This window comes from Hypomesus transpacificus, unplaced genomic scaffold, assembly GCF_021917145.1.
Source record: "Hypomesus transpacificus isolate Combined female unplaced genomic scaffold, fHypTra1 scaffold_42, whole genome shotgun sequence".
Taxonomy (NCBI): domain Eukaryota; kingdom Metazoa; phylum Chordata; class Actinopteri; order Osmeriformes; family Osmeridae; genus Hypomesus; species Hypomesus transpacificus.
This window is the reverse complement of record NW_025813938.1, coordinates 761,726-788,203: the sequence shown is the minus strand read 5'-3', so window position 1 is coordinate 788,203 and position 26,478 is coordinate 761,726. Positions and strand designations below refer to the sequence as shown.

Sequence of the window (26,478 nt, the reverse complement as noted above, 5' to 3'; positions counted from 1 at the left end):
CCAGGGGCCAAGCTGTGGATGTAGATGCCAGGAGCAGAGTTCTCCAGGGTGAGACAGCACGCACCGATACCCAGCCCCACGCCCAGCTCTGCACACACACAAACACACCCACACAAAAAAGGAGAGACATATTAGACATTCAGATAGGAGGCTACACTTGAAAATGAAATCAACAGAGAGACACCAAAGGAACCCAGGTTGGATTCGAACCCGGGCAGCTGTGGGGAGCTGCCAGAGTGCCCCCCTGCAAGTCAAACGAACCAAACAACAACCCAAAGAGAGCGAGCACCTTTGTTGAGCGTGACCTCCATGATGATGCGGTCCTTGGGGCCCGGGCCGGGGGGTCCGGTGGGGGCCCTGCGGTCGGCCTCTTCGGGGGCGGGGGGGACGGGCGTGCCCCCACTGGAGTTGGGGGAGCCGGCGCGGCTCAGCAGGATGGGGGTGGGGCAGGGGGTCAGGCTGGGGCTGCGGAGACGAGTTCTCACCGTCAGGGTGACCACGCCTTTCTTCAGCTGCTGCAGGGGGGAAAGGGGGGGGGGGGGGACAGGCTGAACCGTCACAATTCAACGTAGAAATCACCTTAACTTATTGATGCTTAACTATAGAGTTGGACAAAAGCATGAGTGTTTGACTCAGATTCTTATTTGTCATTTATGATCAACAAGACCAGGAGCAGCGCGGAGAGGTGAAGGTCTATGAGGAGGCGTGTTTACCTTGAAGGTCTGGATGGCCTGCTGGTGGGTAAGGCCCAGCAGAGAATCTCCATTCACCTCCAGGATCTCATCTCCTGGTGGAGGAACAGGAGAGGGGAAGAGAGCAGAGAGAGATGAGAAAGGTGAGGGAGGAGAACAGTTAAAGAAAGCAGATTATGACACCAAGTTACTTAGATCCCTCCACCCCCTCTCCCTCCCTCCACCCACTCTCCCGGAGGCTAAACCGTTAGCACCGTCCCTCTCACCTTCTTTCAGTCGGCCGTCGGCCACCGCAGCTCCGTTTGGAAAGATGGTCTTGACAAAGATCCCCATCCGCCCTCGAGCCGAGTCCTGCCCTCCCACGATGCTGAAGCCTAGGCCCTAGCGCCACGGCAACACAGCTCTCACGTCAGGATCACATCATCACAACAGCAGCATTTACAGTCTGTCTGTGTGTCTGTGTGTTTCTCCTGCTCACCTTGCCTTGTCCTTTCATCAGGACGATGTTAGAGATAATGGAAGGTTGGGCCAGTCGCCATGGTGATTCCACTTGAACTGTGCTGAGCGAACGAGCCGACTTCTTCACAATCTGATACTCCTGAAAATAGACAACGCTGACTTCAACAACCTGCGGTCATCAAGAAACGAGATCTCTTCAACAACAGAGAAACACTCAGTAATCTGAAGTCTATCAAATCAAAACCAAATAAAACTTTATTCATAAATAGCAGCCATTCCCGACCTTTTCCACTTTGCGGCCCACTTGCATAGCTCAAATATTTTGGCGGCCGACCAACACATCTGTTCACTAAATTTGCGCTTATCACACATGTCTAACAACACCAGGAGGCAAACAGCGGCCAACCTGTAGTACCATGCCTGACCACTAGTGGGCCGCGGCCCACAGATTGTGAATAGCTGATATAGAGCATTTCATGCCAAGAGGCAACACAATGCAAGAGTTGTTACTGTTTTGTATCAGCGTTAGCATCAATGTTGCTAACAATGTAGCCCAGCAACATTGAAAACATACTGTACTTGTATCTGACACAGGTGATTGTAGGTATAGTTCCGTCTTGCTTTCAAGGGAAATTCAGTTTTCAGCCAGCTGGGATGTTTCTTGCATTATTCATCTCAGTAGATAAATTTAGCTCCCTGTGCTGACTGAGGGACAGACAGACTCAGAACCACGAGTGTTTCTGCTGCCAGGAAACACCCTTACCCACTAAGCTGCAGTCCTGCAGCGGTTACCCCAACCACTCCCAAAACCTTCTCTCCTCGTCACCACCCCTCTTTCTGACCCACACGCCAAAAGACACGTTGACAAACCCCTCACAGCTACCAAACCAGCTACCAAACCAGCCTTCTCCCCCAACCACCCCTGTCACGTAACACCAGCAGGGTTCGATACCGACCTGGCGGACTCCGGCCGTGTCCAGCTGCTGGGGGAGGGAGTGTTTGCGGCCGCTGCGCGTCGGCTTGTCGGCCATCTCTCCGCCCGCCTCGCCGTTCTCCACCATCAGCTCATCGTCCTCGCCCACGGACTCCAGCCGACTGCTTCCGCCTGGGGAGAGACGGCACGCAGCATCAGCCAGCTGAGGTCCACAGAGAGAGAACGCTCGCGTCTAGAACACGGAAGACTCGCATCGAGAATACAGAACACTCGCATCTAGAACATAGGGCACAGTTCCAATCCCAGAGAACACCTGGACACTGTACTGAGGGAATTCAAAGTGGAAAAGATCCTTTCATTCAAAATAAATAAGAACATAAGTTTGGTTCAATAATTAAAGAATGTTTTCATTCAGCAGATGTGTTTTTTTGTCTTTTTTGTTTGTTCATTCATGCCTTAATAGACAGTTTGTAAGTGAAGTGTGACAGGAAAGGCAGAGAGAGAGTTTGAGAAAGAGAGATAGAGAGAAAGAGAGGGTTTGAGAGAGAGAGAGAGAGTTTGAGAGAGAGAGAGAGAGAGAGAGAGAGAGAGAGAGAGAGAGAGAGAGAGAGAGAGAGAGAGAGAGAAAGAGAAAGTGAGGGTTTGAGAAAGAGAGAGAGTTTGAGAGAGAGAGAGAGAAAGAGAGAAAGAGATAGATATGCAGCAAAGGTTTAAAGGCATTCTAACCCAGGTTGCTGTGGCCTCCATGGTACACAGTTATGGTACACAACCTTTTGAAACTTTTTTTTTTAACTTTTTTTCAAAAAAATTAAATAAAAAAATGAATCTACTTTAATTTACTTAAATAATAAATGATTTTGTTTTAATTCAGCCAAAGGACACACAGAGGAGGGATTTGAGGTGTTTTCTTTCAGGAGGAGCGATTAAACAGCGAAGCGTGAATGAAGAAGGGAACGCTTCACAACAACATCAGGGAGCTGTCTCCTGCTGTCTAACTCTGTCTGAGGAGAGTGTGTGTGTGTGTGTGTGTGTGTGTGTCTATATATACACAAGTGTGTGTGTGTGTGTGCACAGGCGTGCTTGCATATGTGTGTATGGCCGAGGTTCCTCACCTTGTGACCGGCTGCGAAATTTCATGGGTGTTGGACTTCTGCAGCAGCCTTTAGCCCCCTCCCCCTGGCCTTTACCCTCTCCCAGGCCTCCCTCTTCCCCCCGGCCTTTATCCTCCAGCTTCTCCTGCTCCGTCAACTGCAGAAGAGGAACACTGATTAGTGTGTGCTGACATCGTATTCAAATATGGACATCCCCTAGACCTGTCCCTGGTGGACCTGTCCCTGATGGACCTGTCCCTGATGGACCTGTCCCTGATGGACCTGTCCCTGATGGACCTGTCCCTGGTGGACCTGTCCCTGATGGACCTGTCCCTGATGGACCTGTCCCTGATGGACCTGTCCCTGATGGACCTGTCCCTGATGGACCTGTCCCTGGTGGACCGTGAGGACTGAGGGGCGGTTTCACTGGAACACAGCATGTCTGGTCTGTGTGGGTACCATGTGCTGTGTTTACCTCTCACAGGTCAGACACTTGGTGTTGGCTTGTTGAATGTAACATTCCTCCACCACTGAACCATGTCCTGACCCCACATGGGGGAGGGGGGGGCAGGGAGTAAGACAGAGGGAGACACAGACAGAGAGAGAGACAGACAGACACAGACAGAGAGAGAAAGAGAGGGTTAGATGCTAGGGAAAGAGAGAGACAGAAAGAATGTTGGGGGGGAAAAACCATTAAGGTAAATGGACCCTCCTGACTCCCGTCCAAACTTTGTTCAGGGCACCATGGCAATTCCTGAGCGCTGAAAACACAAACACAGCAGGAAGCTTATCTTCTGAGTTTGTGTCCATCAGATCTTTCAGTTCACAGGCTCGCCATAAATCGATTCTGAACATTCCTCCTAAACCTTTTAGTCCCTTTCAAAGCATCTTGTGTTGACACGGTCCTAGACTCTTAGACATGGTCTCTGCTCCACAACACCAGCATCTGTTACTGCATCAGCCTAGATGACAGCTTTCAGATCCTAAACTAGGGATGTAAATCAGGACATATTACCATATCGTACTGTCTGACTCGATTTATTTCCGTATAAATATGTAGACACTTTATCTTAAAGAAGTGGTTAGCATCCCTCCTTCCAGGAGCTCAGCACTCATGCTTATACGTCCTACTGTGCTTCTCATGGATACATGTTCTTATACGTCCTTCTGTGCTTCTCATGGATACATGTTCTTATACGTCCTACTGTGCTTCTCATGGATACATGTTCTCCCAACGCCACACACAACTGAGGAAATACTTCCAAGTGAGATTGAAATGTCAGATTACAGGGATTAAGTGACCAGTGAAACCCACATCACCTAGCCCTCACGTAGACTGAAGGGAGCTTCTCCAAACAGCAGGAAGCGAGCAGTTAAATAACAAACACCCTCTGTCTCCTTGCAACAGCAGCCAGCAGAGCGTACCCTCTAATGAGTTTACATAATCGTGGGGGAAGTCTAAACTCTGCATTTTAATATGGAACAATCTTGTCGAGCTGATGGTTAATGAGGGACGCATCATGCGCTGGTGGTCTGTCCCCTGGCTGTCATGGGGACCAAGTCTGGAGAGGCTGTGACACACCAGGAAACATCTCAAGACATGGTCACATGGTCACATGGTCATGATCGATGTAACCATGCAAGGTGAGAGGACAGCAGGTCAGGGGCGAGGCTGCATGCTCTACTGAGGAGACAGAGGCTAAAGGGGCTGGGGGGAGGCCAGAGGAGGCCAGAGGAGGCCAGAGGGGCTTGGGGAGGCTAGGGGAGGCCAGGGGAACTGCTCATGCCATTTCTGCTAACTTGGCAGCACTTTGTTGTGACTCAGGAGGGAGAGATGGATACAGGAAGAGAGAGAAGGGGGGGGAGAGAGGGGACAGAAAGGGGGATAGAGGGAAAGAGAGAAACAGAAACTGAGCAAGCAAGAGAAAAAGAGAGAGGGAGAAGAAATCAAGAGAGCGAGAGAGAACAAGAGAGAGTGGGAGAGCTTGTTGTGCGACGAGTGACCCACTTCCACAGCGCTAACAGAACCCCCTCCCCTTCCCAACCCATCACATCACATCCTTCCCAGTTCCTTCTGACTCTTAATACACACACTATTGAAACCCAATAGCCAGTGGGACTTCCTGGACTGTATGTCCAATCTATGACATGCACATGGCACATGGCCACCACAGCTAAGAGAACAATCAAAAGACCCTCCCTGATCGACTGTTCAAACGCTAATGAAGAACGACATTTTGGAGGGTAGCTAGCGGATGAATAATTTCACATCCGCTCTTAAAGCAAGGCTGCATCAGCCACGTGAACGTGAGGGAGTCTGTGTGTGCAAGTGTGCCAAACAACTGGCCTCGCTTGAGTCTGTGTGTGCAAGTGTGCCAAACAACTGGCCTCGCTTGAGAGAATGAACTTGAATTAACAGGAGAGAGAGAGAGAGACAGAAAGAGGGACACAGACAGACAGAGAGGGAGAAAGACACAGAGAGAAAGAGTCAGAGAGTGAGACAGACAGACAGAGAGAGAGAGAGACACAGACAGACAGAGGGACACAGACGGACAGAGAGGGAGAGAGACACAGAGAGAAAGAGTCAGAGAGAGAGACAGACAGAGAGACAGACAGACAGAGAGAGAGGGAGGGAGGGAGAGAGAGACAGGTAGTCTGGTACGTACAGAGTCATGGCTGGGAAGAGAGAGGCTGCTGGAGGTCAAGTCCTCCCTGGTGGCCTCCAGGCCCTCACTCCCCTGGCCCTCCTTAGGGAAGGGCTCCTTAGCGATGTCCCTGGAGGCGGCTCGCCCACCTGGGCAGGCAGCGGCGCAGGTGCTGACCAGGTCTGGCAGGCTGGTGGACGGGTACCTGTGGAAGTCCACCTCGGACTCCTCCTAAAGGGAGAGGGGGGAGGAGGTGGGAGTGAGTGTTTGAGAGCTGCAGAGAGAGTTGGTTACACTGTACCGACAGCCTTGAGGATGGTACAGTGGAGTGTGTGTGAGGGAGGGGAAGGAAAGAGGATGGGGCATGGAGCATTACTGTGTGAGTGTGACAGAGAGTAAAAGTGTTTCTTTCTGGAAGAGGAGCTTCTCTCTACAAGCCCTCTAAAAACTCTTCTGGAAGAGGACGCTTCTCTCTACAAGCCCTCTAAAAACTCTTCTGGAAGAGGAGCTTCTCTCTACAAGCCCTCTAAAAACTCTTCTGTTGAATTTTTTAGACCCTTCTTGACCAGACTGTAGTCTCAGTCCACAGAATCCTCCAGAAGCACCGCAGCAACATCGGAGGAAATACAGCACTGAGTCAGGGTTGTCAGAGCAACACTTCCTCAAACAAGCTAAGCGGCTGTAGTCTAGCCAGGGCATTAGAGCAGGGAGCAGTCCAGGACCAGGGAGACTGAGTACAAAAGGATTATTACAATTCCTCTTTTGTTACATTTAAACAGGTGGGCTGTGCTGAACGCAGAGGGAGGTCCAGGGGTCTGAGGGGGCGCGGTTTGGAGAGGGTATAGGGGGCGGGGTTAGGAGAGGGTAAAGGGGGCGGGGTTTGGGCTGAGAGAAACCCTGTCTCTCTGAATGTTCATGCAGACAGGACAGTAGTCAGCCCAGGACAGGATGGTTCTTGTGTTTCTCCTTCACTGTTCTGATACGAGGTGTTTAAACGACAAACGTACAGGAGGGGAAAGGTGTGGAGGAAGCATGTGAGGAGAGGAGAGAGTGTGTGTGTGTGTGTGTGTGTGGATCCTCACCCTGCTGGCCACCACCAGCTGCACCAGTCCCTCTGTGGCTCTCAGGATGACCACGGCCTCCTGGTGGGACAGGCCGACCAGAGACTGACCGTTTATCATCAGCAGCTCATCACCTGACCTCAGACGGCCGTCCCTGCAACACACACACACACCTCTTTAATATACTTAACGGGCGTCCCTGCAACACACACACACACCTCTTTAATATACTTTTTAACGGGCGTCCCTGCAACACACACACACACCTCTTTAATATACTTTTTAACGGGCGTCCCTGCAACACACACACACACACACCTCTTTAATATACTTTTTAACAGGCGTCCCTGCTTCAGTTCTGGTGGCAGACGGTTCCTTTCTGGTTTATTAAATGAGGCCATCAAAGGTCGGCCTCTGGACTTGACGGTCTCTAGAAACATTTCTAGTTTAGCCTCAAACCTTCACCTTGGGGGTGGGTTAGAGAGATGTTGTTCCAGCCCGGGTGTTGACCTGGGACCAGATGAGTAGCGTGGTCGGGGGAGCTTGTTTGCATGCAGGCTTTGAACAAGTGTTTTTGTTTTGCTTTCCAGACTTTTCCGCCGGCTTTTAATAGAGGGAAGTGAGTCACACCCTTTTGGTTTTTTTTCTCCCGCAGGAGTGTGAAGTCAGACGGATTCTAGTCAGGGGAGGTGTCTGTGTTAGTGAGCAGGGAGGTGTCTGTGTTAGTGAGCAGGGAGGTGTCTGTGTTAGTGAGCAGGGAGGTGTCTGTGTTCGTGAGCGAATGTGTTGGGACGAGTCTGGTGTTTTGGGGACATTTTCTGACAGTGCATTTGTAAGATTAGTGTAAGCTCCACATTAATGCTTGTGATTTTGAAATGAGATGTCTGGCAAGGTTTCATCTTCAGATGTCGAGCCGCTACGAGGCAAAGCTACTGGAGAGTCCTACAGACCAAGTGGTCACGGCTCAGCGTGCTATTGGACGAGGCCAGGACACGAGAGAAGCTTTGAAGCTGATTGCGGCTGTCTGAGTGTGCTCAGTTACCTCAGACGGCGCATGTGCATGAGGAGACACTGACCACACACACACACACAGTACCCTGCACAGAACAGTATTAATGTACCGCTCACCTCTGGGTGGCGCCACCATCCTCCACGTGGGCGACCACGATGCCGTGCGGCGAGCGCTTGGAGCCCCGCCCCCCCGTGATCTGGATGCCCAGCCCCTCATGACCCTTCACCATGTGCATCTTCCAGATGTGGCTGCTCTCCCTGGGCTGCGGGCGGACACACAGAGGAGACATCAGAGGAGACGTCAGAGGAGACGGAGGGGACACGTGTGAGAGGGGACTAGCAGAGACACAGAGGAAACTAGCAGAGACACAGAGGAGACTAGCAGAGACACAGAGGAGACTAGTAGAGACACAGAGGAGACTAGCAGAGACAGAGGGGACTAGCAGAGACAGAGGAGACTAGCAGAGACACAGAGGAGACTAGCAGAGACACAGAGGAGACTAGCAGAGACACAGAGGGGACTAGCAGAGACACAGAGGGGACTAGTAGGGACGCAGTTAAGCCATGTGGGGAAAAAACAATGTAGAAATACACACTGCAGACAAAAGTGTCCTGTCTCACCACACCTAGACTGAGTGTGTGTGTGTGTGTGTAAGAGAATACACAAAGATTGTTCTAAATAAAGTTTCATAATTCAAAGTGCCTTGGAGCTGTGACTCCTACTGGGATGAGAAGGGTTTAGATCCAGCCTCTCTCCTCAGGGGGACTCTATAAATAACGAGTGATGCCCACCTGTGTGTGACAGCTTTAGCTTGACAGAACACTTCACACACAAACACACATTGCAGACAGAACCACGGTATACGGATTTGTGCACAATTAACAACTTGCCAATAATCTATAGACAAATATATCTTTGACTATTTAAAGAAGGACATACAATAAAAACTAAAACATTTACTGCTACATTTAAAAAACACTTCCAGCAATTTTTTCGTATCGAGACAAAACTGCAACTTTACGATCCAAAACCATCAAGTTGACTGAGACAATGGCTCAGGGACACAAAGACATCCTGCAGAAACCCAGAACAAGCCGAGACATTTTCTGATCCGGTCCTCACAGGAGGACATCACTGGAGCCGTCTCACACAGCCCCGAGCCTAAACAACCTGCAGCAGCTAGCATGGGGTCAACATCACTTCCAGCTGCAAGTCACAACACAGAATACCACAACCGCTACCTCCCTAAAGAAAACAAGCCTGGCAGGCCTGTAGGCCTGTGATAAGGGATGGGACCCATTAGATATTAAAACACTACCTGATGTTCAGCCTGACAAAACACAGATAATACTGCTACTGCTAAGTCCTGAGACGTCTGTGTAAGGAAAGTCTAAGGCCAGGGACGTCAACATCTGGGAAACCTAGGTGGTACGTGTTCAGGCTAAAACAATGTCACAGATATTGAGCGACAACCTTCCAAACCATAACTTCCCATATAGAACACAGTATTGTTTTTAATAGTGCCGTCAGACAATATAGTTATCAAGCTGTTATTCACACGGTAAGTTTAAGTTTAATTTCCACTTCTCTCTACACCCAGTACAAGCTCAAACGACCATCCAGCACAACCATGACACTGCTTAGTACGGATGTGTTGTGCCTTCAGTGCTTCACAACGTGAAGGCACACGACCAAAACGGGATTTAACGGAGAGATACTAAAGTCGTAGAGCCTCACAAGGTTTACTGTATGCTGATGAGGTGACATGTCCGGCTCTCATCACCACCATATGATAAGCAGGAGGGCCTCTCTCCGCCGCTGTGTTGATTACAAAACCCCCTCGTCCGGCCACAATAGAGCTCTGAGCTCATGAATACAACATGCAGGGCCTCTCCATTCTGATGCTGATGAGCCCAGATCAAAAGTGTTCAATTAGACGACTATCTAGGTAAGAGGGAAGGGGGAGGAGGGGGGGGGGGGGGGGGTAAGCAGGTTTTGAAAACAGTGCCTCCACCCTCTCAAGAAGAGAGGGAGGAGGAGAAGGTCTAAAATTAGAAAGTGTGGGAGATTTTTTGAACAGTGAATACCAGGTTCCCAGCCCTGGCAACAATCACAGGTTGGTTTCTGGAGTATGTGGCACATAATAAATAAGAGTTATACACTTCTTTTATTTTATTATGAATAAAAACGTTTGACGTCTCCTCTAGATATCATCCTAACATGGACTCTTCTCATGAAAAAGACCAAGATGTCAATCAAACATTAACGTCTTTACACTAGAAAATATTTTCACTACATGTGTTTACGAACTTTGTCTTCTTTCTAGGGCATCTTTGGGTTAACCAGTAAAACAGCTCCCAGACAAAAGGTAAGCAGGTGTTTGGTGTGCTGCTGCAGGGCGGAGGCCCTGGCTGCCTGTCCAGGCTGGTCTCTCTCCTGTCTAGGCTGGTCTCTTTCCTGTCAGAGGCTGGGGCGAGGAAGGACACACGCAAACATCCCAAGAGGGGGAGCTCCTCCAACTCAGAACCCTCACGTTATGAGTCCTGCAAGATGGCTGGGCTGGCTTGGTGACCAACACGATTATTTTACGAGTTGTTTCCGCTTTGACCCCTGAGGGAATGAGATCCTGGTGGTGTCTGTAGATGAATCCTCTGTCTGTGGCGACAGGCTGAGACTTGAAAGACTTTTAATTCCTGTGTTCTCGTTCTCACGGTACGTTATGCTACCGTTTTTGACAAGCTCCAAATAGAAATAATCTTGGTTGTGCTGCTAAAAATCAAGGTACTAATTAGCTGGCTGGGTTTTGTGCATGCTTGGCTATCACTGGACCCTGAAGGCCGACAGGCGACTGGAAGCTTCTCAAACACTGATCGGGTGTTCTGGATATTCAGGTGTATTCACACGTGAAGAAAGGCGAAGTTAAGGCGAAAGGCATGCCTTGGATCTGGCCTCCATCTTTGTTTTGGCAAGCGGTTAGTCACCACCAATGACTCATGAGTGTGAATGGAGGACAATGTGTGAAGGATTAACATGTTTTTATAAGATCTGTTCTTTCGGGTCCCTGGCAGATATCATTATGTGTAGTTTGTGTAGTTCACCAACCAATTGTGATATTTATTCTTGGCAAACACGGCTGTGGTTTTGCATTCCATGGTTGGACTTTACTGAAAGGTGTGGGAAAACTACAAAAACATTCAGATGTTGTAGTAGGTTTGTAAGAGGAGAAACAGTGGACAACTTGCATCATAGATGAACTCCATTGAAAGACCAATGAAATGTATGTAAAATATTAACTCATACGTCCCATAAACTCTGAATGTCACTAGAAGATTATGGCCACAGTATAACAGGATGAGTAAGTGGGTCATTCTACTTCTGCTATAATCTGTGGTTGGCTTCTTTATGGCAAAGATGGGACACTAACCCCAGCACTTTAAAGCTAGCGTGTCTGTTTGGCAGATGCCTGTATCACCCAGCCAACAGGGGCACACAAACACACATCTAACTAGACCAATCAAACTGAACCCACAGGTCTACATTAGAACCAAATCCATCACCGGTCGTCGTCGTGGCAACACAATACAGCATCCATACAGCTCTTGAAGGGTCAGTGTTGTTGCTGTCAGATTATATATCGTTATTATTATTCTGAGTTACCTGGCTAGCTGTCTCACAGCTGGGCGATTCAGCTTGGCAGCTCTCTGACAGGCGGGTGTGGGAGCGAGTAGGAAGGGTCGCTGTTCCTCCGTTCTGCAGGTGCTGGGGAACCCTTCCCCCTTGGGGTACCCCTCCCCCTGGGGTCAGCCCCGCCCCTGCCAGCCGCCCCTTCCCCGTGGGCATGTCCACCGCCAAGCCCCGCCCACCCGGCCCGTCCTGCGATGGCGAGGAGTCACCAGAGGGCGAGGGGGGAAACCCGTTCTCCAGCTCCGGGTCCCGGACCCCGTCGTCATGGACCCCGTCGTCATGGATCCCGTCGTCACGGATCCTGTCGTCACGGATCCCGTCGTCGCGGGAGACAGAGGCGCGGGACGTGACCCCGAACTTGCGCGTCCGCTTGCCGTTGAGGGCGGGGCTTCCGGGGGCGTCGGAGGAGGTGCTTCCACGGCGCTCGCTCGCTCGGCCTGTCACGCCGTTGCCCCCGGAAACACCGTTCCCGTTGCACGGAGGGGGCGGGGCCTTGCGTTTGATCCTGCGCAGCATGATCAGGAAGACCACGCCTCCATTCCAGCACTGGTCTGCCAGGTAACTGTGAAGCACAGAGGAGACACAACACATGCTGAAGGGCTGGACACAAGCACATGAAGGAAAACAGAAGAAGAAATAAACTAAATATAAATCCAATTCTTTATACTTAGCAGGTAAGATAAACAACTGGAGAAACAACTGCAAGATCAGCCCTGGCTGTCAGCTGCAGCAGGTTCATCAGAAACACACCCTGCTGCATCAGGCATGGCTGCAAATGCTTCCAAATGGAATTCGAAGGGGAATCTGAATACACGTCTTTATTTTAAGCTACAAATTAACCTCATGAGTTCCCTCGCTGTAAATCAGTTCTGCAAAGTGCAAGCTCATTTACAGGCTGATTTGTGTCAGGTCAGCAAAACAACCTGTTTAAATGGGTACAATTTGGTTGTGGTTTCAGAATAGATCTAGCAGCACATCTGCTGATACCATATTAGGAGGTATATTTGATTGTTTTCATCAAGCTAATACATTCTAGTGGTCATCTTACTGACTTGCAAACCAGCTTGACTGGCTACTATGGAAAGTGGTTGCATGAAATGTAACCTAGATTGTGACAGTAGGAGAATGCATGCCTCATTCACACGCCTTACTTTAAGAAAGATGCGTTCAGTAAAGTACTGCAAGAGGACATCATTAAAATGACGAAGGTACATTCCCTTTCACAACACGCAGTGCACCTTCATCAGGAGGACGCTAGTTCCCTCTTAAACCCACACAAATTCATAACATGCTAAATGGGGACAATGCTATTGAACTACAGACGTGTTCACACACAATCACACTTAAACAAGGAAAGATAAAAATCACACGATTCCGACAATGAAGACGTACAAATACAGAAAGTCTAACAGGAGATCTGCACACCTTGAAACGGCACAGAACAACTCAGGGATCCAGTTCAGTCAAAGTGATTTCCCCAAACACTTGTGTACCCTCCCCAAACATCCTTCTGAGAGTGACACTTGACAGCAGAACACAGTTCCCTCCTCGCTCACCACCCGACCCTGGTAGCTTGGACTACTCCACAGTGATGGTGAGAGCATGTTTCCCACAGTTAGGGAGGCATCCCGCCAGAACAAAAGCCCTTGAAGGCTATTCTCCAACGCACGCCAATATCCTGACTCGCGACTTTGACAGCCGCTGATGCAACCAGTTCCGACAAAGCATTTGCTTACATCCCCTGAAAGGGTTGGCAGACTAGCAGACTATGGTTGACAGAGGCAAAAGGTCTCTTTTCTAAATAACTTTTTTTTGTAGGAAATAGGAAACTAGAATAAGCAGTTCTGTAGCTGCTGGAGACATGTTTGTGAAAGTCTGTTGATAAACATCCTTTTGGAAAAAACACCTTAAAGGGGTCATACTAAAGCAGATTGAGCGACATTATTATTCATCGTCATTTGATCAGTCTCCTTTCGCTGAGGATCAATAAAACCTCAAGATTTACTTCCAGACAGTTTGTAAATGAGATCTTCCATTATAACAGTGGAGGTACTTATTCATCATGAAGAACCTAAAGTTCATGACAAAAAAATTAAAAAGATTGAAAGAAAGGGGTATTTCACCAGTTCATCCTTTCATTTTTAAATCTTTCATCAAAAACTTAAAAAGGATTAAAGGTAGACAGAAACTAAGATTTGGATTGTAAATATTGCACAAACACAAACACTGCATACCAACAGTAAGCCGTCACAATATCCATCCCAGACACGAAGAAGAGAAGCTTAGTGATGATTCACCGCAGGTCTCTGAGTGAGGAGCAAGACTGTGTGTGATGATTGCTAAATGACTGGACAGACAGCTCAACTTAAAGAATACTTTAGTTGTTAATGACAGGGGTAGGAGGTTGATAAGGGGTAGTTTCAGAGCAACATCTGCCCTCAAAGGCAGTGTCAAACTCAAATTCTTCAAAAATTGTTACGGCATGAAAATAGCAAAGCAGGTAGGGCAATTAAGTCATAATATTAAAGGCTAGAGATTTCTTCCCAGACAGTTACTTAAACATAAGTCTTATTTCCAGTGAGGATACAATGGATGATGCAGATAACAAATTATGTAATGAAGGCCAGATCATCTAACTAAAATCGATGTTGTTCTGTGCAAGAATGTAGAGATTGTACCTATAGGCAACTGTGCTCAAAGTCTGCCTTTGTGGAGAGATGGAAGAAAGTTCGAAACAAAAATGCCTCAAAAACGTTACAAGTTGTCAGTCCTGCAATAATATCTTGTCTCTACTTCAGACCAAGAATATCACTGTTCTACTCATCATCCCATCTTCTGTCTTTAATGATGGCATGATGTTTGCCTGTCACTGCATGGTTTGCCTGTCACTGCATGGTTTACCTGTCACTGCATGGTTTGCCCGTCACTGCATGGTTTGCCTGTCACTGCATGGTTTGACTGTCACTGCATGGTTTGCCTGTCACTGCATGGTTTGACTGTCACTGCATGGTTTGCCTGTCACTGCATGGTTTACCTGTCACTGCATGGTTTGACTGTCACTGCATGGTTTCTGGGTTTTATTTAAGAACAGAAGGGGACTCATTTCATTGCTCGTGGTTTCATATCTTTGTGACAAAATGTACTGACCCACTTCTGCCATCCCTCCTCTTTCTGCTTCCAGTTTTGAGAGCACAGGCCCAGGCTGTTACACCCTCCTGGCAGGGCGTGTTGTCGGGGGAAACTAACATCGTCTGTATGACACATCCAGAGAGACGTGTAGCAGCTTCAGTTGAAGTCATTTTGTATCACCACTATTCCAATATGAGGAACCTACTATGTAGACTCCAGGGTGTTAAAGAATACCGGAAACTTCAAGGCAAACTCGTAATCTGATCAGAGAATGACAGTCAACAATATGGTCCCCATTTCCTGCAACTGAACGGGGATCCTGAAAGCCTCAGGGTGGACTTTCCCTGAGACAGAATGCCTATATGCTGACTCTTGAGCTTTGCATTCTTAAAAGGTTAGTATTTCCCCTGTGGTATTCAGAAATTAAGCAAGAATGCTTTCAACCATCTCGCTCCATCCTTCCCTCCCTTCCTGCATGAATGTTTCCCTGCTTCAGTTCTGCCAACGAGGGACCCCAGTTTTGGTCTCAGAGACCGAATGAGACTTTCATCCAACAAATCTCAAAAGTATAACATAACACACTGAGGATAGTGACAGTTGGGATATTAATTCCCTTTATTCTCAACAGCAAGTGTGAATCCGTGAGAAGAATAAGATGTACTGTAAGCAAAACCATGCCAGACACAGTGAGGTAGTTGTCTATGAATTAACTGATCATTATAAACCAACATCATTATTAATACAACAAAGCAAATCATTAAAAAAAGTAGCAACACCAAATGATGCTGTCCAAACAGAAACCAAGAGGATGCAGCACGAGACCACCCAAAGCAGGTCTGCTGCTGCCTAACTGCAGCATGGAGGGTGGGGGGTAATCCACAACATCTCCCAGCACATTCAGAGGAAAGCAGTGTTGATCTTCAGTCCTACACAATACACTCCCAGAGATCAGGGGAGGGCTACGTTTAGCAGCATGACGCCTCAGCCTGTCTCTGCCCATGTGTTCGCTACACAAATCTACATCTGATAAAGACCAACCAAGAAGAAAAACAAGCCCTCATCTCAGCGCTGGCAAGCAGACAAGGAATTAATCTGCTGTAAAAGCTAATGGGCCACAGTAAAAAGGCAAACTGCAGACTGAGGAGGCCTGATGCTCGAAGTCTGATTCCAGAGAGTGGAGGGTAAGAATATGAATATACCAAATTAGCTTTCTCAACTAGTTTAGTTTTTAAAACATTCTTTTGGAGTTTACTGATTGGTAATGTAGACATGGACAAGAAAACTGTTTGGTTTCAAAGAGGGTAAATAAACACAATGAGAAATCTGTGTTGAGACTTAATTTGAGACACAAACTGCTCTTTAGCAGGAAACTCATAGCTATCAATCATCCTACCCACATACTGCAGGTTTTAGTCCTGAATGAGCCACAATAAACATGTGAGTAGTGTACTTGGCCTCAGTTTCAGACCACAGGGGGTAAACAGCTGGACGATAAAATACATCGACCTCTCCACTTTCCAGAGCGCCGATCGACAGTCCTGAATAGAGGAGAGAAAACAGTGGCAGCCGGCCCAGAAGATGGTTCAGTTTGAAAGCAGATGTTAGTGTTCCTGCCAGAGAAGGAGGAGTGGAACAGGAGTTAGTTTGCTCAGGAATAAAAGGAACCTTCTCTCATCTCAGCACATGAGAACCACAACTGGACGGACTGCTGATTTACAAAGCCAGGATGCCAACACCGTATGGAGAGCTTTTAACACTGAGTAAATGGACTCCTGGAAGATGTTTTGGGTTGCTGGTAACGGGGGGGGGGGGTGAAGTCTGACTCTGCACCACCGGTCTGTTGACCTTAGGACACGTAGCAGGTGGGTTCACTAAAGCTCTGAGGTTGAACACATTCGCACAAGCTCCCACAACATCCTCTCCTCCTTTTTGTGACAGAAAAATATCAGATGATATATTCCAAGGTCGGTTCTCATACTTGCTCCTACGTTTCACAAGAAGTCCTAGAAAAATAGAGGCTTTGGATTTGCTTAAGTGCATTATAGTATACACCGCATGGTATACACGAGGGAAACAAGGTAATCTTCTTAAATTTGACGAATTAACAAAACAAATACTTCATTTTGACATTTCCCATATTGCACAAACGCATAAATCTGGTTCAAGTTGGCAGGGTGAAATGCTGTGCAGTTGACCCGGTGTAACTTCATACACGTAACCTAAACCTCTAACATATTTCAATTCATACTAGTTCTTATAAACCTACAATAATTGTACTCAAAGTATTGTAAACTTAGTGCTGCCAAATCTTTATCCATCTTTTTTTTGGGGGGGGGGCAGATCAATTATTTATTGTTTCTATAAGCAAAGAGGATGCACCATCACAAAACCAACACAAAACAAACCCACCAAGTGTGACACGACCTCAACAACTGTTGGGAAGGATTCATTCAGATCACCTGAGCACCGAGATGCCAGCAGGCTTACCTAAAGCTTCGGAAGACTTCCGTCAACACGACATTCAGTGAAAGGCTGTACTGGCAAGCTGGAGTTTCCATCTTAAAGACATTCTTGGGAAGTATAAAGCCAACTTTCAATAGCACTGAGTTAACTGTCTGAAGGAAAGGCAAAATGACAAGATCACGAGTTCAGACGAAGTACTGAGTACACAGACTCCCATAAGAAACGTTGTTCAGCGATGAGGGGAAACTGCAAAAATGAATGCAGGAGATTATAGCTTAAAATACTGAACAGCTTTTAGTAATAATCTTCCCCTTAAAACCATTCAGAGCAATGCTGGGGAAACGTTTGAATGTTAAAATGTGTTTAGTATCTCAATAATGTCATTTCAGGATATTCCAGTGAGACATTCCAGTGACCTGAATAGATATGGCACGACTCTGAATTCCAATACAGAAGCTTTTAAGCAGCCTGCATGAAGCTACATTTCACCAGAGAAACCCTTCAGTACACCTGCAGGAAATTCTGAGAATATCAACATCACTCCTTCCTCCAGACTCCATTTGCTAAACATATGGGCACCCTGCCCTGATTGGTTCCACCAGTAAAGACATTCCACAGTGTGGTTAGGAACCAAGTACAGGAACTAGTATGCTCAGCACTTTCAAACAAGCTTGGAGGCAAGGAGGGGAAATGTTGCCCACTGCAGAACCCTTCAGAAATGCAATTACAGCCCCCAAAAATGACTGACGCAAAATACTTTTAAGAGAACAAACTTGTTTGTGTTTCAGGACAGTCAGAGTCCTTCCTTATCCCTGACGCGAGCGCGCTCAGTCTGAGGAAGTGTGGGCAGACAGGGACCAGCTCCAGACAGCCTGTACTTCTAGAAGGCACCGCCTGTTAGAGTGACCTACGCTTGGTGGGTGGGATCGCATTAACATTTGGTTATCTATAGGGGGCTTCTTAATGGGTGACAGGGAGAGCCATCTCCCCAGGGAACAGCTGTCTGCATCCTGCATCCAGCATCCTGCCAGATCCATACATCTCTGGGTCTCAGGTTTGCATTTGACTCGCAGGTCCTCAACCTATGAAACGACTCTTGACATCTTATTTGAAGTTAGCCTCTCAACAAGTTGCCATGAGCATTTATAATCTATTTACAAATAATCACAAGTCACTGAGTGGTCATGGGAACCTTGATTCTCTGGCCAAAGGGCCTCAAATAGACCACAAGCAGGTATATCTAGAACCAGGTAGTGTGTGTGAGGGCAGGTTAAGACGGATTAGCCTCAATTACCTCACCTTGGGCAACCATAAGTGTGTCATACAGCGCAGAGGATCTGAATAGAGTCCCTCCATGTAGGAGAACATGGATGGCTGTCTCTCATTAGCACCTGCCTTTATAAATCGAAGGGGCAATAACAGGAAGCAGTCTTCCCATGCCAGAACTACAAACATTCTCGATCAACTTCCCTGGGGTTCTCAAACATCTGATGCCTCATAACCTTCTGGATAACAGTGAAGAAAAACAAATATATATAGACGTCTTTTCCAGCCACTTCTGAACATTTATCAGGAACACATCAGGAAGCCAAGGTTCCCGGTAAAATATGACATGACTTGAATAGAACCTCTAACTTCTTAAGAGAACGTAAATGGATAAGGTCTGTATCCGTCAGCGACTCACGTGTGAAATGACTGGGCACTTACACATCTACATTTATGTCATGATCAACACGTAATTGTATCAAAAGCAGTACATCATAAGATTAATGTGGACTGTGTACCAAAAATGTATTTCACTATATGAAAATATACCTGCGCAATTTTTAAAATGTTACAATTAACCATGTGTCGGAAACTTGACAGTAACTAAGTGGTCAGCTGACATGCAGGTAAAACAAACTGTCGCAAAAAAGCATACTAAAAGTAAAAGTCGACCCTACCTGAAAAAATCTTATTTGGACCACATCCTGTAGTCCCAGGTTCCCCGCTGCAGTCCCGCTGTGACAGCCAGTTGGCAAGAGGCTAATCCGAGATGAGAGTTCGGAATCACATGAGTTCGATAATAGCTATAATCACCAGAAGACAATCAAAATAGTGGAACCATGAACACCCAAACACCGTATCCAAGCCATAACGTCCTTAAGATTACTTCATTTAGCAAGTCAAAAGTATGTGCGGTCTTGCAATGTATAGGCGTTTATCCAGGGCGCAGTAATATTCTCTTATCTTGCTCGACCGAAGTAACTATTCTTTGGAAGGTGAGTCAAGTCGGAGCATGTTGAGAGCCGAAAGTCGTTAAACGTTTGCATGAAGTCATCCAAAACAATATTTAGGCGTATGGGCATTGCGGTTTTTCATTTTCAGTCGCTGCAAACCGTTTTCCCGTGTATCCTGGCTAGACTGAGATGAGTAGCGCTGCGCGGTTTTTAACGTTCCGCCTCCTCTCGCGTCCTCAATCACTAACAGCCTACTGTAAAACTCGCTCTCCCTCTCTTCTTCCAGGACACTTAAACTAAATATCCCAAAATATGTTAGAGATCGATGGTGCTTTAAAACAGTGAGGTTGTGGGATTATAATAATCTACAGACAAACTTGTAACATAACCATTGTTTTATGTTGGTATTGGTCTGAAGGTATTTTGTACACATAGGTAGGCTACTACTACTGTTTATAAGATGTCTTTACATGCAATTCTAAATTAAAGGGTTCAGATAGTTCTTAGAATGACAAAGGAAAGGCTACACTAATAGCAGGCTGTTCAATCACCCAGAGACTATTTAGATGTTACACAAGCATAGTCGACGTCAAACCACAACATTTGACCACACTGTCATACCATGCTACTTAACCCAGAACATCTACAGGAATAACCCACTGATGGGTAAAACCATCTCCATGGGAATCACTGCTTGCAGTCATACTGCCCTCATCCCAGCATAACAAGGCACAGCACTCTGTCACACTAAACGATACAAAGTGCCCTGAGCTGAAACTAACTGTTTTGTCATCACGCTGGATCTTGTTCTTAGTAAATAACTGCAGACAGATCTCTTGACAACATGATCCTGGAGATTCACAACAGCTTGACCTGTCTCGTGGTCTGGGTGCTCAAAGCACTTCAGTGAGGTGTGTTTTGTCAACTTTCACTCTCACAGCCCTGTCAAATGAGGGACCTAAAGAAGTACAGCTCATATGAACATCGTAAACAAAGAAAGTTACATTCCAAACCCAGGATAACTTGTGTCTCAAGCAATCCCTGATGGTTATAATAATTCATAATGTATCACAAATGGGTTTTGGTTTATTTATCACACTTATTGAAGGACGGTCAACGATCATCTATTCTGGACATCTGGTCTATTCTATGAACCTGACATCTCTCCACCCCTCATGTGCACATGTCTGTCTACATAACAAACATGTTTTATGTAATCCATTCAAAATCCCGTTCAGTCATTATCCTGACACTCGCCTCCCAGCAGCGCTTCACTCCACATTGTATTTGAACCTGTTACTTAATAATAAAACATTACCATGCTGACTTACACAAATAAGTCAATAAGACTTTTTAAATCAGAAGTTTACTCTTTCTGCTTGGGCATACCGTTCTGAAAAAGGAAAAAATATAACATTACGTTATACAATTCACATATAAATTACACCTACATTCATAGAGATGTTGTATTCTACCAACAGTCTGATTATCTTCCTTGTTCAGAACAGTGCCCACAGTGACCAGCGAGTGTGGCATTCCACACACGCATCCTTCATAACTCCCGACACAGTCAGCAAACAAATATGCATTCATGTCAGAGCCATGTATAAAATATACAGCGACCAAAATATTTGACAGTATTGAGAAGATGCAGTATCTGCTTGTATTGACACAGGAGGGTTGAGTGTTTTAGTATACGATGATTTGGTGAGTGGAGATGAAGAGGTTGTCTTCTTTGTTGGTTTGTTTGTGTACATGTCTGATAGTGTAAGTGAGGTCCAGGGGTCAGAATGGGTGATGCTATCCTCTGCTACCATCTAGTGGCCACAGCTGAATCACAACAGTTCTGTCTGGCAACATCCTTGAATATTATACATCCCTGCAACTTTGAGGATGTTTATTGGTATGGAGTGACGATACGTGATGTCTGTTTTCTATTTATTTGTACAAAGATGGTATGTTGGAGAACAGGGATTTCAATGCGTTGATATGTAACATTTAGTTTGGTCAGGTGGTGCTTGTGCATTTTGGTGGCTAACCCTATCTAACCCTAACCCTAACCCTATCTGCTTCTACAGGTCAGTTTGGTTCTTGGTGAAGTTCATGATATGTGTGATGGAGAGTTTCCAAAAGGAGAAAGAAAAACAAGGTGAGATATGTCACATATCTGTACTGGTGGTAGATTAGTCAGTAAGAGTCTGTCTTTGAATCATCCAAAGTTGCAGTGTTTGGTGAATACAGTGCCTGGCTTGTGCTGAATACTTCAGTAAGAAATAAGGGACTGTAAAACAAATGTAAATTCATAAATTCAATTTGAACACCAAGTTCCACAAATTCCATACAGATTTAGCACAAGGAGAGAGAGAGAAACCAACCCAGCTTGATGACCCAGTCTGACCCTCTAAGTACCAGTCTAGGCCAAACATCTCACCATAACTGCACTTTTCACCGGCTACATTCACAACCACCCCCTCACAGATTAACATTCAGTATTCCACACAAATCATCTAAACCTCGACCCCAGTCCCACCCACAGACTTCCCACTTTCCTGGGCAGAGACTAAAGAACCTCCCTCTGAACCCAGCCCAGAGACCCACGTACAAAGGAATTTAATTTGGGCAAAAATAACAAAATAAAACTGGGTGCTTCAGCATCCAGACAATAATACCTGGCAATCCGGATTGCACCAGTATAATCCATGTCCATCTGTAGGGCTTTGGGAGGTCCTGGAGGGGGGGGGGCCTGCATGGTGATGAGACCCCCACGCAAGCTGTTATCTGGGGCTTAGAGAGGGGGAGCGAGGAGGCCGGGGTGATGGGGGCCTTAAGAAGTCTGCGTATGATGGGGGCTGTACGGTTGACAGTGAGGGGGGGTGGAGGTGGAAAGGGTGTCAGTGGCGATGCAATGAGCCATGAACAGGAACAAACTATGAATCCCTCTCTTGAGTTATGGTCACCATCAGCATCCTCTTTCTCTTCCTCTTCTCTATCCCACTTCTCTCTCCCTTTCCTCTCCTCTCTCCTCTGTCCCTCTCCTCTGTCCCTCTCCTCTCTCCTCTGTCCCTCTCCTCCTTTCTCCCTCTCCCTCTCCTCTCTCCTCTCTAACTCTCTACTCTCCCTCTGTCTTGCTTCCTTCCTCAGTCGAGGTATTCTCTCCATAGCCAGCCCCCTCCCTCCCTCACCCTCCCTCCATCTCTCCAACCACAGCTAACTGGCCGGGGAGGGGCAGCTTCTGATGGGGGAGGTATCAGGTTCTAAGACAACACCAGGTACCAGAGCCCAGACACAGAGCAGCTTTGATGCCTCACCCCGACAGGGCAGCACAGAGGGACTGCTTGGGATGTTGGTGGTTAGAGGCAGAGAGTTGGAGCCCTGCTATACGATTCACAGCCTTTTAAGAGATCATGTGGGACTGAAGTCAAACCATTTGGCTCCACATCCAAAAAGAATTTGGTGGGAATTATGTTCACACAGAACCAAAAATTATTTTACACTTTACTTTCATTTCTTTTCTCCCCTTCAAATGTATCTTGAAACATTTCGTCATTGTCTTACTGTGGAAAATGTTGGCAATAGTTAAGCTAGGCCACTCCAAACGCTAGTTGAATGTCAGTGTTTGACCTTGTAAGAGCTGGCAGCCATCCTCCTGGTCACCACACGTCACACTCCTCAGAGAAGCAGCCTCCAGACGTATCCTGCTCTGAGAGCCAGGGGAGCCAAGATCCAACACAGAGGAGGGTTCAGAGGAGAAAGGCAAGACGCGATAGGGATCTCCTGCGGTCAGAGACTTGGACCAGAAGTGTTTCGTGGTGAGATTACATGTAAAGTCAATTCAAATCACGCCTCGAATTTGAGCTATTTGCGTCTATCACGTCTTTTGCTGGAGTTAAAATTGCTCCTTGCGATTCGCGCGATACAACACAAATGAACGCAGAGCTAACATTTGCATAATTAGTGCAAATAACTCAATTCGCGTTTGGTGCGATTAGCCTTTCAATCTCAGGAAAAGTATACAAGACCCAATAGCCAGGTCTCAAACCACCTCATATGGCCGTGGTTTAGTAGGACACAAGTACTTCACAAACCCAACCTTTTCATCCTCCAAAAAAGGGGGTTAAGCTGCTTTAACTCTCCAGGAACCCAAAAGCCTTCTCATCAAGGTTCCTTCCTGTCTTCTACCCAGTAACCATGTCTTTAATCACTGTATAAGCTACTGCTGTTCTGGTTATTTTGAGTACCGTTCCTCCCAACAGATATATATATATGATCGGGCACAGAAGTTATATGGTCACTCGTGTGTGTGTGTGTGACCATATAACTTCTGTGCCGTATCATGTTTACAGATATGCATGAGTTGAAAAGGGAATGCTGCAAGAAGAGCTCTGAGATAATAACACATCTGTTAAGTCGTATTCAGATCTTGGGGAAGAGACACACGCACGCACGCACACACACGCACGCACACACACGCACGCACGCAGCGCTCAGAAGACACAAGGCTGTGCTGTTCCCAGGCCAGCTGTGCCTGGATGTGTCACTCTCAGAACAGGTGCTGCAACATGGACAAGCAACAGCAGGAGCCTGCACTCCACTGGAGTCTATAGAAGACCAACAGCAGGAGCCTGCACTCCACTGGAGTCTATAGAAGACCAACAGCAGGAGCCTGCACTCCACTGGAGTCTATAGAAGACCAACAGCAGGAGCCTGCACTCCACTGGAGTCTATAGAAGACCAACAGCAGGAGCCTGCACTCCACTGGAGTCTATAGAAGACCAACAGCAGGAGCCTGCACTCCACTGGAGTCTATAGAAGACCTACAGCAGGAGCCTGCACTCCACTGGAGTCTATAGAAGACCAACAGCAGGAGCCTGCACTCCACTGGAGTCTATAGAAGACCAACAGCAGGAGCCTGCACTCCACTGGAGTCTATAGAAGACCAACAGCAGGAGCCTGCACTCCACTGGAGTCTATAGAAGACCAACAGCAGGAGCCTGCACTCCACTGGAGTCTATAGAAGACCAACAGCAGGAGCCTGCACTCCACTGGAGTCTATAGAAGACCAACAGCAGGAGCCTGCACTCCACTGGAGTCTATAGAAGACCAACAGCAGGAGCCTGCACTCCACTGGAGTCTATAGAAGACCCTCAGGGGAGCGAGTGTGTGTGAGTGTGTGTGAGTGTGTGAGTGTATGTGTGAGTGTGTTTGTGTGAGTGTATGTGTGAGTGTGTGTGTGTGAGTGTATGTGTGAGTGTGTGTGTGTGAGTGTGTGTGTGTGAGTGTGTGCCTGTTCATTTATTAGCAGACAAATTTGAAGTGATTTATGGTCAGGACAGCTTTAGGCTGGAGCTGACCTCTGTATGTCCCCAGCTACGCTAAGTGAGTTGGAGGGCAGCAAGTGATTTCACAACTAATGACGAGTGTTTTTTCCCTGAGCCAACCAATGAGAGGTTCTTCTGTACCAACCAACCAATGAGGAGAGTCCTACCTGGCCCCCGTCACGTCCACGCCCACCATCAGCTGACCGTTGAGTGAGAGCAGCTCGTCCCGGAGCTTCAGCTTCCCGCAGCGTGCCGCCGGGCTCCCCTTCCTCACCTCCGTCACCCAGATACAGCCCACGTCCAGCAGGGGGCCCCGGTCCCCCCTCCTCCCCCGCCTCATCCTCCTCCTCTTCCCCTCCGGATCCCCGAAGATGGGGATGTTCCCGAAGGTAAGGCCAAACTCCGCCCCATCGCCCGGCCCCTTGGTGAGGCACACGGCCCTCACCACCGAGTCCAGCCTCTCCTGGAGGGGGGGCAGGGTGGGGGTTAGGGGCAGGGGGCTGTCGCCCTCCACAAAGTTCATCTGGATGTACTCCACCAGCTTGGTGACGGCAGGCTGGCAGAGGGACATGTCTCTGCTGGAGGTGCTGCTGGCGTCGTCACTCTCCCCCTCCTGATACGAGTCCTGGTCTCCCTCCTGGGGGGAGGGGAGGGGGAGGACAGGGGGAGGGGGAGGGAACATAGAGAGCAAAGAATTAGCTAAAGGGCTTTAGCATGAAAAAGAAGATTTTTGATGACAAAAAAGTGTGTTTTCCTACGGGGTTGTCGTCATGGAGCTGGTCTCTGGTCTGAGTCTGGAGCCATTCCTCCAGCAGACCCAGGTGGTCCTGGGCGTTCTCCTGAGTGATGGGCATCCTGGGTGAACCTGGCTGCAGCACCCCTGCATCCTGGGCTGGGAGACCCCTCTACCAACACTGGGGCAGGGGCTAGGGCAGGGGCTGGGGCTGGGGCAGGGGCTGGGGCTGGGGCTGGGGCAGGGGCTAGGGCTGGGGCTAGGGCAGGGGCTAGGGCAGGGGCTAGGGCAGGGGCTGGGGCAGGGGCTAGGGCTGGTTGATCCTCGCACAGACACAGGGAGCGTTGTGGTGGGCTGGCGTGCGTGGCTCCATCTATGGAAGGTTCCAGCGAGCACTGAGCCCTCCGGACGTCAGACGCTGAGCTGCAGCCTCCGAGACCGCTGTCACGCTTCGCACACACCCGGCCATGACGTCGCCCGGCTACAACAGCGAGAGCTGTCGGAGGAGTGTGTGTGTGTGTGAGAGATAGAGTGTGAGTGTAATGTGTGTGTGTGTGTTAAAGAGAATGGACTGGACTGCACTCACGGCAGGGGTAACTAGAGTGCAGTTTGCTGCTTCAGTGAGAGAATTCCAAGCCAGTTGGGCTGGAAAATATATCTGATAACTTGGAGAGGAGACTGTGTGTGTGTGTGTGTGTGTGTGTGTGTGTGTGTGTGGGTGTGGATGTAGTTCGTAGTTCCTATAAAACGTCAGACATTCACCTAAAAAGATGGGGGGGAAAAAAGAAAGAAGACAAAAAGAATCCACATCAGAGAGTGCAGAAGTGAAAGCTTCATTAAACCAGGCCTGCCTGCCTTCAGGTCTGGTGAGTGTGGTCTGGGCGCCGACCATCTCCCATCTCACACATGGTTCCACAGTCAAGCTCATGCATCATTAACCGTAAAGCTAGCCACAAGAGGAGATGTTGGAGGGCTGCCTTCAGGACTGGGTCGTACTGTAGGGTAGAAGAGTTCAGCCTGACTTCTAACTTTCCCATG

The 26,478-nt window shown here is 47.8% G+C and overlaps 1 protein-coding gene across 1 annotated transcript in view; it reads right to left on the bottom strand.

Annotated features, from left to right (window-relative positions):
• pdzd2 (PDZ domain containing 2) overlaps positions 1-25,637 on the bottom strand; it is a 37,438-nt gene extending 11,801 nt beyond the window's left edge. The window contains exons 1-13 of the mRNA XM_047016597.1: positions 25,466-25,637; positions 24,875-25,344; positions 11,552-12,140; positions 8,011-8,156; positions 6,904-7,036; positions 5,843-6,052; positions 3,198-3,333; positions 2,108-2,256; positions 1,171-1,290; positions 959-1,073; positions 714-787; positions 290-515; positions 9-88 (exon numbers count right to left, since the gene is read on the bottom strand). Coding sequence (XP_046872553.1) covers positions 9-88; positions 290-515; positions 714-787; positions 959-1,073; positions 1,171-1,290; positions 2,108-2,256; positions 3,198-3,333; positions 5,843-6,052; positions 6,904-7,036; positions 8,011-8,156; positions 11,552-12,140; positions 24,875-25,344; positions 25,466-25,561 — 2,544 coding nt within the window. The 5' untranslated portion in view covers positions 25,562-25,637. The remainder of the gene's footprint in view (positions 1-8; positions 89-289; positions 516-713; positions 788-958; positions 1,074-1,170; positions 1,291-2,107; positions 2,257-3,197; positions 3,334-5,842; positions 6,053-6,903; positions 7,037-8,010; positions 8,157-11,551; positions 12,141-24,874; positions 25,345-25,465) is intronic.
• Positions 25,638-26,478: the final 841 nt, after the last annotated feature.